Source organism: Varroa destructor, unplaced genomic scaffold, assembly GCF_002443255.2.
Source record: "Varroa destructor unplaced genomic scaffold, Vdes_3.0 BEIS01000006.1, whole genome shotgun sequence".
NCBI lineage: Eukaryota > Metazoa > Arthropoda > Arachnida > Mesostigmata > Varroidae > Varroa > Varroa destructor.
Window position 1 is genome coordinate 25,653,716 of NW_019211459.1, and position 14,396 is coordinate 25,668,111.

At 38.9% G+C, this 14,396-nt stretch overlaps 1 protein-coding gene and 1 long non-coding RNA gene across 6 annotated transcripts; one reads left to right on the plus strand and one right to left on the minus strand.

Annotated features, from left to right (window-relative positions):
• Nucleotides 1-766: 766 nt before the first annotated feature.
• LOC111252917 (sushi, von Willebrand factor type A, EGF and pentraxin domain-containing protein 1-like) lies at nt 767-12,158 on the plus strand. 5 transcript variants are annotated; one of them, XM_086993445.1, is made up of 12 exons: nt 768-1,173; nt 1,794-2,112; nt 2,497-2,615; nt 2,994-3,150; nt 3,762-3,980; nt 4,216-4,396; nt 5,111-5,215; nt 5,542-5,660; nt 6,319-6,459; nt 6,762-6,881; nt 7,582-7,660; nt 11,096-12,158. In XM_086993445.1, the coding sequence occupies exons 1-12, from the start codon at nt 962-964 to the stop codon at nt 11,206-11,208; spliced, it is 1,884 nt and encodes a 627-aa protein (XP_086849571.1). In that variant the 5' UTR covers nt 768-961; the 3' UTR covers nt 11,209-12,158. The 5 variants fall into 5 exon arrangements, with proteins under 5 accessions (XP_086849572.1, XP_086849571.1, XP_086849573.1 ...); XM_086993444.1 differs by lacking the exon at nt 7,582-7,660 and having other exon boundaries at nt 769-1,173; nt 6,762-6,895; XM_022811572.2 differs by lacking the exon at nt 7,582-7,660 and having other exon boundaries at nt 771-1,173; nt 11,096-11,235.
• LOC111252920 (uncharacterized) lies at nt 3,815-11,100 on the minus strand. The gene is made up of 4 exons (XR_015330527.1): nt 8,897-11,100; nt 8,541-8,577; nt 5,052-7,780; nt 3,815-4,587 (listed from the first exon to the last, which is right to left on the minus strand). It is a non-coding gene; the product is annotated as an uncharacterized LOC111252920 (long non-coding RNA).
• Nucleotides 12,159-14,396: the final 2,238 nt, after the last annotated feature.

The window sequence follows — 14,396 nt, forward strand, 5'->3', positions numbered from 1 at the left end:
TATGTCGAAGTCAGCCATCTTCAGTGATTAGGAAATTATGCTCATAGATGCTGGACAAAGTATTCGAGGTGGATTGAAGACAAACAAGGACATCACACTTTGCGCATTTGAGTCTTTATTCCGGACAACAAGACGAACTCCAGTTTATGCCAAATGCTCAATGTTCAATGCCGAAAAATGTGTAGATCTCCAAGCGTTCAGTAAAAAAGGTCGTCTCGATGTAAGCTTGCACTAGAGTCGAACTTGAATTTCTCAACTAAGGCAAACGAACTACATCGCTAGGAACTGAGCCAGCCAATAAATTACCTGATGGATTCAAGAACAATATCCTTGTGAGACCGATTTGGCAAATCGATGCGTGTTAGTCACGCTTGGTGAAGCTTTTTTCAATGGAACATAAACGAGCTTTTGTATTCGCCATTTTTTTTTCCTCTTTCTCTATCCTCATACGGGGGGACAGAAGCGTGTTTTCATTCGGTAACGTTTGATTTTAAAGTCTGATATATGTAATCCCAAAAAGCCGGTGCAGCCCTTGGCCGTTTCTGTCCTAGGCCCTACAATACAATTGTTAGAATAGTGCCTGATCTTACGATGCCATAGAAAATAATTTCGAAGAGGCGAGTTTCTCTGTGTTGATGCGGGAGCAAACCCTACCCATTTTTAATAGAATAAATGCCTCTGGCGACACGAGACATTAGCTCTCTAACGAAAACTTTCAAGTGTAACCCGCGCGACAATTCACGTGCGCAGCAATCTGCATAGTAACCTGTCTGGGCAAACACGTCCCGCTGCTCATGGCATCATGTTGCGCCTTCCTAAGCGTCGGTTGCATTACCAGGATCTAGAGAGTCTAGAATGCTGTATGTCATTGGCTCATTGTGCTGCGTGTATTAAACGGCTAGTGTCAAGCGAGTTATAGGATTCGGACCCCGATAGATTCGAGTAGTCTCACATTGGAACGATGCGATTTGCGTACTTGTTAGCATGGCTTGTGGGGTTCATTTCTTGTGATTTGGTTTGTGGTAAGGAGGTGACCACACAAAAAATTCTGGTCGAGACAAGCCTGAAGACTTATTTAACCCCAGTTAGCCTTCGTTGCACGTTTCCGGGAAGTCCACGTCACGGAAGGATAGTGCGCCATCAAAATGGGTTTCCGGACAACTCCACCATTGAGTGAGCACTAACATGTTTACGTGTGTGCGAATAGGGCATATTAATGACTAGAAGGGTAGCTAAAAGTGCTATCGGAACAAGTATGTCCGTTCGAGGTCATCCTGTAAACAAAGTTAAATTGGCTGCGCAATAATTAGACGCGTGGCTTAATTACACTTTAGCAGTGTTATTGTATAAATATATAGCCCTTTCGTTTTGATATGTTACAGCATTCAAGGGGACGACTCAGAACCGTCCTGAATTCGTTCCTAAACTGATTTCATAGAGCATCTCTTACCATCAAACACTTAGGACGCATGCATCACATATGCTGCGGACTGTTGCGGACGACGCAATCTTTTTTTAGCAAAAAAACAGCAGAACATCTGCGAATGTTTCCTCAGAAAGCTTTGCCATCTATTCAGGTTCCTATGTTCAGTTATCTCTCAAATGTCTGACCCCGCCTGCTTCATTAGTCACAAGTTCAGACGCTGATCTTATTGCAAACGTGATAAAATACTACTCATCACTACATAATTTTACAAGATACAATCATTCCACTACCTAGACCAATAATAGTACAACTTGGTGACGGGCGTACTCAACATGATATACTCCTATGTACCATGTACAAATGATAGGTTTGGCTGCGATCACGGCTATATGTTGCTGGGACCCAAAAGTATGCGTTGTGTTGGGGGCGCATGGGCTAGAGGAGTCCCATACTGTGTGCGCGATGTTGCCAGGGATAAACCAGCTTTTCTGAAACCAGCTGACCCGAAGAGGACTGAATCGCCTGTGCAAGTTGCTGGTCTTGCCCTCGATGGTAACGATGAAACTTGTTCCTTTACCCATTCAACTTGGCATCCGAGATTGTGGAGTGTAGCATTGCTGGAAGAAATGACCGTGAGCACGTTGAAGATCGTCTTCGGGACTTCGTTGAAGGAGGCTCAGCTAGAGGTAAACGAGGGATTTCAATGCATATGAGCCTAATAATAGAAGCACTGAGTACATTGTTTAATGAAACGTGTTTTTTTTTCCATACAAGATTTTTTGCATATAGCCCAGATAGCAATAGTATAATAATTAAATGATGTTGTCAGTAACAGTATGTTTACTTACGGTGGATTACTTTATTGCCTATGTAAATACGCTAGGCCTTGTAACAATAGCGTCAACCTCCTTGCTCTGTATATTATATTATGATATATTATTATATAGGGCATGGGAAGTTCGGCGAGTCGATATCCTTTTACTATTTTTAGTTCAAAGAAACAGCGATAAAATAAGTGATATGATAGGCTGTAAACAACACATCGCTCACATCTGATAACACTATTAAAGGTTCGCGTCGGAAATAGCCATCCACCGGCGCTGAATCAAATTTGCTGGAGTGATACCAAAGACTTCGAGACAAAAGTACCACACTACATCAAATGCAACGAACCATCTACCAGAGGAAGGTAATCTATCCCTGAATTCCATTTCTTCGACTTCTATCGTAATACGATAGCATGCAGACTAGGTAAAATTATGTATGCTAACTCGAAAGCACGAAGTTGTCATTTTTTTTTCAATCTGAGAAAAGTCGCAAATGTTTTTAATAGTCGTTTAACAGGTTGTACTTTTTGCTCTCTCTTGTTTGTTTTGTACGCTAAAAGTTATGACACTATTCGATTTTTCGATTGCGGAGGACATTCGTCCTGCATAGAAGTTGGTTTGCCTGTGCCTAGCGAACGCACCGTTAAAAAGACCGCACTAAAGAACTTTTCTAAGAAAAAGCACCCTAGGAAAGTTTTTACATCTGTTAGTAATGTCTAATCGTTGCTGCGCTGTTTCAGATACGTTTCGATCCACCTTCGAAGCGTTGAACGTACTCCGCTTTCATTATGCACGGTAGAGGTTCATTCTGAGTCTGGTGTGGCGCCAGAAGATGCTTGCCCAAATCTCACTGGCGAAAAAGGCGATGTAAACAATACTGTCGTCGAATTATTTCATGTCAGTCATCACCATTATTATTATTGTTGGCATCCTTATGCTGCTGTCTGTTATTACCTCGTGGTAATGGTTCATATACTTAAAAAAAAACTCACTAAACCGCACAGCTTTCTAAAACGTATGTATAATAATGCAGACAAAATTATACGATCATTATGTAGTCTGTTCCATGATCTACGCAGGAGAGCGGTTTGCTTGCCGACCAACCAACCATATGAAAAGCTCACGATTTTTTAAAGTATTTTAATTCGTCTTGGCAGCTTCATATGTTACACGGAAAATTTTGTAATACCCTAGCTTTCTATATCGTTGATAGCTTACTTAGAATCTTTTTGACGGAAACTAACCTTCCGTGAATATTCGAAGACTCAAAAAATCAATTTTATCTAACACGCTTATTATGTAATATAACTAACTACGATTGGATTCACAACTTAGTAGCATACAGTTTAAGTGTTCAACATAGCAATCACCTGAAGTAAGTTACAGATTAGAAAGTAATTTGCTACTAGTTTTCACATAAGACAACATAGGAAATCTGTACAGCAAGTATAGGGGAAACAATTGGCATACGTGTTGAACGGGGCATCATTCCGCGCGCGGTGTTTCAGGGCAAATGTATTGAGTTCCATACGGCTGAACGACGCGTTCCCTTAAACGAGGCTCGGAACATTTGCGAGGATCGTGGAGGTCGACTTGTTGGTCGTGGCTTGAAGCGTCACGGATTGCACTTCCTTGCGTGGAGAGCTGCGAAACTTTTTGGTCAGGATCCGTTCTGGTTAGATGCGAGCTCGAATCAAGGAGTGTGGACTTGGGATGACAGCCAGGATGTATGTTCTCACCACTCAGACATTGTTCTATTCGAACTCAAAAGCTGGGAAGGGGTTCTTGCTTGACTAACGCTTATATAATAGAGTTAGTTGATGTCAAAAGCATCGAACAATCCCTTCCGTTATATATGTATATATATGAACGTTGCCTGTTTCGAAGGTAACATTAACTCCAGGTTGAAAATTGTAGAAATCTATAGACTTATACCAAATTGAATTGTTCTCTAATATATAGCCAAGTATGGAGCTGGCCCGTGAAGAAGAATCTGTAGACAGTCGATGTTTCGCCGCCGGACCCACAAGGACATTCGAGCCGGCTAACTGTGCGCAAGGTCTCCGTGTAGTTTGCCAATTCGAGCCGCTTAGCTGCGGTACTGCACCCTTACCAAAAGCCCTTCGAGACTGGGCGCTTTTTGGTGAGCATCGATTGCGTTTATCTATCGGCTTGTAGAAGATAATAGGGATTCTCTATGTAGAAAGCATTCGAACTCAGTTGTATTTTAATTAGGGATAGCGAACTTATGATAAATAAGCTCACTATCTCCTTTACGTATTGGGCACTAGTTCGTGACTCTCATCGATTCCTGTTCTGGCGAAGGAAAGTTCTCTGTAACAGGTAGTTAACATTTTAGCGTCTAATTGACATATTTTACGTGTACTTCTAATAATATTTGCTTTCGTCAGCAGTTCTTCATTGAATACGGTCTTATTAATTTCTGTGACAACGAAAATTGTACGCATATATGATCACGATAAGGTTGTGACAAGGATCATTACTGATTGAGTTATATGATGGCATTATACGAGTGGTCTACAACAACTTAGATTTTACCAATTACGTAAAATTTTACCAATATGTTGGCAAACCGTTAACACTCATTACGACATATTTTTCTGAAGACGATCTGCCCATTTAATGCCGATAATATGTTGGCTGTATATCATAGAAATTCCTATTGACTTTGTCAAATTCCTCAGATAATTAAAGGTAGTATAGAATAGAAGACAAATAGAAAGGTTACATTGTCCTGTTAGGATAACCAATGATAGGCTATTAGCTCAGCGTGTTACCTCTTCTAGCCATAGGCATGTCCACTTCTCACTGTCGTTGAATGGCTGCCTTTTTGCAGATAAACTCAAAGTAGGTCAGTCCCTGAGCGACATAAGGTGTGAAGACGGGTTTTTTTCATCACCAGACGACCGTCTTGTATGCCAAAAAAACGGAACACTTTCAGGTAACACCTCTCGTTTCTTCAGTACAATATGATATTCTCCACTCTAAATACACTGGTGATAAATGCACAGTCAGTTTGCCTGCGTAAATGACAGTCGATAAATCTGACAAGGTGTTCATTTTTATAGTCATCCGCATAATCACTACCCTAATCAGAACCGCTATATACGTGCTCAGAAAGAATACCCCACCGAGTCATACTTGTCGAGAGGGCTTTGTATGTTCAATCTCTCCGCATCAACTCAAACCCGACAGCAGCAAAAATGCGCTTTTTATTCAATTGAATAGCTATATATTCTCATAGGTCACATTGTTGCCTGTTTTCAGGAAGCCTTCGCTGTAAACCTTTCCCGTGTGGGCCGCCTCCTTTTGTGGAGGGATCCAGCGTTCATATGCGTCCCCCAGATTCTGTTAAATACACATGCATATCTGGTCGACTTCTAAAGGTGAGCGTTCATGACAAGCAACGGATTCCTATCAAACGTGCTCGATCCGCTTTATCTATATTAGTTGAATTAAACGGTAAAGTCTAAGCAGTGTAAATTTATTTAGATATAACCAGAAAACTTTGAGGTGGTTATTTTTTTTTATTATATAGCGAATTTTGTCCCCTAATCTTAAGTTCGTCCCACGTTTATGCTCTTTACATCTGTCAGGTAATCTTACTGATTATACGTTACATTGAATGTTCTCGAACGACTCACATATTGACCAAAGCATTGTATTTTGCGTATGCTTTAGCGCTTAAAAACTTCTTAAGTGGAAGTTCAGTTATACATGATAAATTATCCAAACTAATAAAATTCGAAGTTTTTAGAAAGTTCGTATGTAAATACAACCCCATAATGTACCAGATTACATCATATTACTAGATAGCTCTTCCCCCATAACATCAAGCGGTTTCCGCTTTACATCGTATAGACGCATGCAGTTAGCTGTTAGATAGGCCAAAATCAAAAATCGCCTTTCTTGACTTATGGGCAGATATTATCGGTAGCAATATATGTATCAGATTAAATTCAATTATACAGTATGAAAGCACCAACTGCGATGGCGGTTACAATGAACCTACTACATTTTTTCCCTTTCTGTGTGTCCGTAAAGGGAAATACCTTGATTCACTGTAATGCCTCGAGTTCTTTATGGGCACCGGCGCCGCAGTGTGAGCGTGTGCTCGATTTTTTAGCAAGAAACGTAGACTCTGTCCAGTGTGCTGTCAAAGAGCGTTTGACTAATGGATTAGAGGTACGTCATCGAAATAGACGCTTAACTACTCAACCGTATAGCAAGCCGCATATATATATATGTATATATATATATATGCCAAGTAACTTTTTCAAGCTGTCGAGACACACTTGCTCCTTGTAATTTTCTTATCGTTTAAACAAAAGTATGTTGTTAGTGACACCCTGGGGAAGATTTTCTCCAACACTTCTACTTGCCTATAATTTTCTTAAGCCATTTATGGTATCGTTTAACCACACAATCCGCTCCGTGCGTTTATTGCCATTTAATAATTTTCCTTTGTGTCTCTTTGTTGGTCCCAGAAATACAGATCTTTTCCGCGCGGCACGCGCTTCGGCATAGTGGCAGGCCTACTGGCTCTTGTCCTGATCACTACAGTCGGTATCGTCAAATGTTCCTATAGGCAGAAGGCTGGCAACAAGGTGAGACAGCAAAGGTTCGCTTATTTGTACATTATATAATTAAGCTTATCATTATTATCAGTAAGAACACTGTATGTGTTATCTTGCGTGTTTGTTGACAATGTAGTTTCATGACTATCGTGTGCAAGGTCTCGCTTGTCGCCTTTGTGCATCTCAACAGAATAACTTTACTATTAAAAGAAAGATGTTTTTATTTACTCGATCGTTAGATTAGACGCCTACTATGAATGCGCATTTTGTTTGCCCTTTCCATTGTTTCTCTACTATAATATATATATATATATGTATAGGTATAGAAGTTTAACGTTTTACGTTTACCAGCTTCTAGTGCGAACTCTACGATTTTTAATAGCGGTATATTTAGAATTCACAGAAAATGATCAAGATCAGAAATAATAGAGGCGGTAAAAATAAGACTTTGATAATAAGACATTTGTTTGTATCTTGTGATTATTTTATTTTTTTTTTTTTCGAAGAAGGTAAAACTAGATTTTTCTGTATAATAGAGTAGAAAATGTAGGATAAAATCTCACTAAGTGAATAGTTCTATATTTTACTATTGTGCTACAATAGCAGGTTTAAGTTCTAAGAGGACTTTTAGTCACCTGAAAGGTATGCATGTACGCGGAAACGGGACGTTGCAATAATCAGTTGTTCTAATAGTAGTACTAATGAGGAGCATCGTCATTCTTCGTTGAAGTTTCAGTTACGCGGAATGGAAAACCCGAATGTCTTTTCCAAATGCATGAAGTATACATCGAGCAGAGCACAAAAAAAAGGTCGTCTAGAGAATGTTTCTTTTTCATTCCTCGTCATTTTGCCGAGTGTCCTCAATGCTTGCTTATCAAATAATGTTAGATCCCGATGTTACAGACGTCACGCTTTTTGCTGTTCGCGGTCTGAAAATATATATATGTATAGGCACTGAAAAATTTTAGTTTTGAAGCTAACGTAGGCTGTGCACTGCAAGTGCTGATCTTTTTACTTTACTGCCATATCCCCCATTATCTCGTTCAGGCATTGCTTCTTTACCAATGAACTCCAGCTGTTTTCAAAAAGAACTAATTACTCAATAATTGAAGGCACTACCGTTGGAAATAAGAGGATGAGTTCCTACCATTAAATACGTCTCTAACCATCTTATAGTTGAACACAGACCAAAGAAAAACAACCCCAACTTTAAGTTGATAAGAAAATGGAATCAATAGCATAATGTAATATCTATTAGTCGTACGTTTCATTTGAGTGCGAATTACAATTCAAGTATTTAGTCACTTAACGTAAACGCCATTAATCCTTGCCGTTACTGTTCAGGTGTAGCATTTTCGAAACCTCGTTTGCTAGGACCATTTTTTAGACATTTTTTAGTTCGTTATGCACGAACACCAGCTCGTTCACTGTGCCACAGCAAACTGTATGTTCCACCTATAGAACTGATATTTTTCTGCTCTGTTTTGGCTTAAATAGCTGCGCACCCCCGCCTTATATTTAAAGTAAAGGTATTGACCTGTCAGTAGTACGTTTTTACCTTTATAACAAACCCTGCAAATCCTAGCTACAAAAAATGCTTATTCGTTTTGATTATAGAAATGCTTATAAAATTATAAAAATATGATTAAAATTGTAAGGAAAACTCATTAGGAAAGGTGCTTTTATTACCTTTGTGAGTGCTCCATTTTTTTTTTAAGTATAATTTCTGGAAAATCAATATTCGTTAATTGAAATTAATAAAGGGAAGAAGAAAATAACATATGATGAGGCAAAGATCTCTACACAGAATACGACATAATAACTTTTGATTCATCACACCAAAAATTTCCAAGATTCATTTTTTCTAAATCCGTGAATAGCTTTTAGTATAAACCCTAAGTAAGGTTACATGGGCACGCATAGGCTTTTTGAAGCCTCCGTTAAACATCCAAATACATAAAAAAAAAAAAATATTCGTGCAAATCGCAGGCTAATTAAGCCGACAAAAGTTGGAAAAGAGACTTAAGTCCAAAAAAAGAACTAACCATTGGGCTTAGGTTGACGACTCAATTGGCAATGGTGTTCTCCTTTCAAAAATAAAAACTCAGTTTAATGTCTACAAGAATGAAAGTTAGAGTTTTTACGTCACTTTGATGAGTCTTGCATCTTATCGATCAAATTAATATCGTCGTTTGTCTGCTTTTGCCCATAAAAATGTTGATCGGATCTTTCGGAGGCTGGCTACAACGTAGATTGTCGACCTAGGACTATTAGTTACGTTATGCTAACGGGGGCTCGTCCTTCGTCAAGGTGTTGGACAGTAGCTAGTCTCAGTTCATAATTCGAACATGGACGTTCGGCCTTCGCCATTATCAGTTCGTCTTTTTCCCGATATAAGTCCTTTGAGTTTGACGGTCTTTACTACCGTTCAGACGACTGGTTCCCAGCACCAAACGAAGTGTCTCCGTGCCAGGTTTCGCGCCTAATCTACCACGTGTCTCAAAGCTAGAAAGAACTCGACTTCTTCTATTACGAAGATTAACGGATAAACTCATGCTCGTTGCGATAAAGGGTCTTCCAATCTACCTTGAGTATCGATAAATGTGCTTATGTGAAGACACAACAACAGGTTTTTTGCTTCTTTAAATTCTGTCGTTATTGACAACTTTTCACCGATGTTAGAGCTGCGCAAAAAAAAGGACTATTGCTCATTGTGATTCATGTTTCCCTGGTGATTGGCCTGAACCAGAAACGAATCAATTTGCTGGTAGAAAAACACACGGGGCATTCAAACGGAATCATTAAGTTCGATCTTCTCATGGGCTCAATTGCCCGATTTTCTTTTTTCTTAAGTTCGAACTTAAGTTCGCCGAAGTTCGTGCCGCTTTTGGGCTGTCGATAACAGGTCGTTCAGCGAATCTTCTACAGAGAATCTGGATCTGAAAGATGTTGTTCGGTGAGAACAGATCTTACCAGGTAACGACGGGTAGATCGAATACTTGAAGTGAAATGTAGCAGGTTTCACTAAAAGAAACCAGTGGCACTTTATGGAAGAGAAGTATGGAACTTTAAGTGGCCAGACAGACTTTCCATACTTTTTCGCTCGCATTGTCACAAACAACGAAAATTCAATGAAAAGGAAGAAAGAGACAGAAACGGACGTAATTTGTGTTTCCTGGACATGCTACTTTCTGAGACCTGTCAAGCATATCACAGGAGGTGTCTGTTGTGTACAGCTTGAAGAAACTAACTGTATCAATTACATAGGTGTAGCAGTGGAAGCGTACGACACACGCACTGGATTCACCCTGTCACGCATTATTCGACTACCATCAACATTCTTGGAACTTCAAAATCGACTTCTTCATAACACAGTACCATCTAGAAGGTACCATACTGTCGGTTTCCGAACGATAGGGTGGAGAATTTTGTAAACACACGATTCATTTTTTGCCCCGATCGATGGCGGAGGTAATACCAAAAAAAGCTTCTTTGAGTTTTACGTGCGGTAATTAAGTCGCTAAGAATGTGTTTACGCCCGGATTCGAACTTAGACCAGCACACATTCCTATGCTTGGCGGGTTAATACGTTACCCATTGCGTTTTTATGAGAACAATAAGAGATGTATCAACCCAAGGCGGAGGACGTCCGTCGAACACGAACTGATTGCATACAACTTCATAGACCGCATGTTATCTATTGAAATACAGTTACACAAAATTCTGTCCACTCAGTGGACGGTCTAGAGAATCGATCTGTGGAATTAGTGAAAAATATCCTATCATTTTATTCGAAGCGATAAATTGCACTCGTTCATAGCACCATAATAGAATCTTAGGTATACTTATATAAAAACCGATGGTTTCACACTTTTGGTAACATTATTTTTTTGCATGCAGAAATACTGTCTTTGAAGCTTCACTTAGAGAACAAAGGCCTGTATCAGTGCCTACCGCCTTTGCATGCACTTTGAAATTCGTCCTTCATCATGTGTAAAAAAATCAGGCGACAACGAAAGCCGAAACCATAAATGAAGGAAATTATAACCTTTCTATTTTTTTTTCCACCTCTTTTGAGCAAGGTCTTCACTTTGTAAGTGTTGTCCTTTGTATACTTGTTCTTTTACCACGTTACCGCGATAAGAAACTGCATCTCTGATCCAACTATTATTTAGCCATTTTTTTTTAGCACTCTTGATTCGTAGTCCCTCTCTCTGGTATTGGGATTTCTTTATCGCTTATAGATTTAGAGTGGGAAAACGCTGGCCAATTTCTCGCAGCAACGACCTTCTGTGGCGAAGCGATACCCCCTCACGTGAGGTGTCACCATTACCTCGAAGGATACCGCGTGTTGTAATCTCACCACCTACACCGTCGCCACCACAACTTCATGAACGCGCCTCATCGAACTCCAAACAGACTGGACCAAGCATCCGTGATGCTCGTTCTGCGAAACGCACGATTATAATCTTAAGCCCTTAGACAGGGCGGGCCGAAAAAGTGTGAAATATCACATTTTCCGCGTCGAAACATCGCTTACATCTGTAGGTAGACGGGTTGATTGAAAAATGTATATTTGTGGACTAATATATTCTATCAAGAACATACTAAAGTGCATATAGCTTAGAAGAATCGGCACCAATCATCGGACAAACATTTAACAGATGTTATTCTTGTGCTGTTCAAAGTCTTCCTAGCTCCGTTCACGCATTTCGATGGCAGACGTCTGCTAGTTACATCAGAGTGTAGATGTAGTATGTTTTTAAGAAAGTAGAGTGGAGCTTTAAGTGCTTTTCTATGTATTTGATTGTTGAGAGGAAGCAGATGGATTATGAAACTATATATATATATATATATATATATATAGTGCAATTAAAAGTGATGTCATAACCAATGCAAGCTAATTTACTTCGCGGGTCTTTACTTATTGCAGCATAATATTTAATCATTTATTGGTGAATATCTTGTTAGCTACCTTGCTACTTAAAAAAACTCAACAGGTCAAGTTAGTGAATTAGTTAAATGCTGATTGAAAAAAAATGATGGCCTCATGGAACCGTTGCTCGCACGTAACCGACTATTGCGATCGGACAAGTTATTTGTTCATAATTGTACAAACAAATTTCTCAATTGTAGTCGTCATAGAAGCTCAAATATTTTAGATGTTTAAAGAGATTCTTTTAGCCATGCTTGTTTCAGTTGTAATGAACAGTATCAGATGTGTGTCGAACGTTTGTGAAATTTTGACTAGTGTTTTACTGTTGCATTTGTAAACCGCAGTGAAATAAATAACTACAATCAACTTTATACGCGTTTGATTGTGTTATTTCAAAGTCAGCTATAATGGCCATTTAGTGTTTCAATAGAAACACTAAATGGCCATTACTTATTATAAATTACCAGCAGACTTCAAAAACAGAACTTTGTTGCGACGAGAATCAAATGGTCCCCGTTGCTTCATTCAGCCGTTTGTTTGTTACTGAATTCGGATGTTCATGTCATCTTTTCATGTAACTATAGTCCACATAGTTAAGGTAAAATAGATTTTTTTACGTGTTTATAGGTGCCCTGATTTATAACGGCGTTAGCTTATTCCGTATTCCTTGCAGTCTATTCCCGTTGTTAGCTCATGAAAACGTGCTTACTGCTTGAGTATTTTCCTAGACGAGCAGACCTCTGGGACAGACTTGCAGTAAAGATCTGGTTAGATCTTTCGATAGGTCATATATCAGCTATACATATGTATAAGCCACCGGAGTTGTTTTCTGTGTACTAGTTTCTATCCGAAGTGGTTACTAACCTTAAGTTTTTACTCGAAGAGTGGTACCTTTGCCACGGCTTGCAACCGTAACGATCGATGATCTATTTCTCTGTGCGAGGGACTACGAAAGATCGCCTGTTAGCGTCAAGCCTGATCACACTAGTTGTTTCATTGAAAACCGCAGATATAATAAGCTCAGTATCTCGCAAAGACGACCAATTCAAACGAACATGATCTTGGGTAAAAGCGTTTTTGGGTAATATCTCTTGCTGCATGTTTTTGCTGACAAAAATGCACCGTGTAAACCTATGTACGTGCGACAGACTGTAACAGCAGAGGCCGCTGTGTTCATTCCCATTAATGATTTGCCTTTGGTGCTTGAATTGATTTTATCTTTTGCTCAGAGAGGCTTAACGCTAATTCTTGGAGGAGACTTGATTTAAATGTGCAAATCTTTAAATTTCAGTGACATGACAGAATTTTCATTTTACCTTGACCGGCAACTTCATGTAGGGTTCAACCAGAAGGAATTTCACGTCGATTACTGCCGTTGACCATTGTCTCAAATGCTTAACTCTTGGCTCTCTTAAAATTCCTCTATAGAATTTGTCGGGGTGTGTGATACTTACTATTCAGTATTTACGTCTTCTTATATTTTCCGTAAATTTGATTTTTTTTTATATCACACAAACTACGTACATGAAAACACAGGCCATTAAATGATTAGGCACACCCCACGAAGTGAGCACAGTAATATTAAAAAAAAAGGTTCACGACTGCCAATGGCGCGTATCGCAGTATAAAAATGTACTTTGCAGTTTATTTAATTTATGATTAGCCTGTCTTGCTTAGATAGACATTAAAATCATCAATAAAGAGTATTTTTTAGACGTTATTGCAAAAGATTCTTCATTATTCTAAATTTTTTAAGAATAAAAACTATTCGCACAGTATGCATGATATATACCGTTAATGGGACATAACCAGCGACCTTGGTCTATTCCAAACAAAAGTTAAACGAGGCAAACCCCCCCCTAACTTACAACTAAGCGAAAACAATAACAAATGATGGCAAATCTCCAAAAATCTAAAGCGCGTATGATTTTTTCGAGTCACAACGTCGGCGTTACACGCTGAACATACTCAAGTCGAACAACATTTGTGAGAAAGTGCTTCTCAAAGGTTTATATTTTTTCTGTGTTACCATAAACCTGACCTTTTATGCCTTAGATCTTGCTGAATAAGTAAAATTAATTTCATTAGGAAATGGTTTAAGCGCATATCTCATAATCCCAAAGATGTCACGTGCCGTCTGGTAAATTAAAATCAACGAGTTCGTCTTATCAACCCAGTAAGGTGTTGCAAAAAAGGATATTTGATAAAAAGCGAATATATCATACAGCGCGTTTCTAGGCTACCTTGTATCCTGCATTAAGACATTTGTAAACATAACATCTTACAGAAACAATTTTTCGTTTATCAAGAGTTACAGTTTATTTTGTGGCTCACACTTGTATACAGTATCACTCGCGAAAGTTCCAAATTTTAGAAAAGTCTAGCAGATTGGTCTAAACAAGGATACATGACAAATGGGCGCCTCATTTGAACATACTACGATTTTAATTTAAAATTAAAAGTATGTTAAAATTTTAACATACTTTTAATTTTAATTTACACATGTGAATTGGCAACAGAACAAACTGCCTATATTCGTACTAGAAAAGCGCGGCCGTAGTTTATTAAAATAGTTAACGAACTAGGATACCCTATCCCTGAGGAAAATA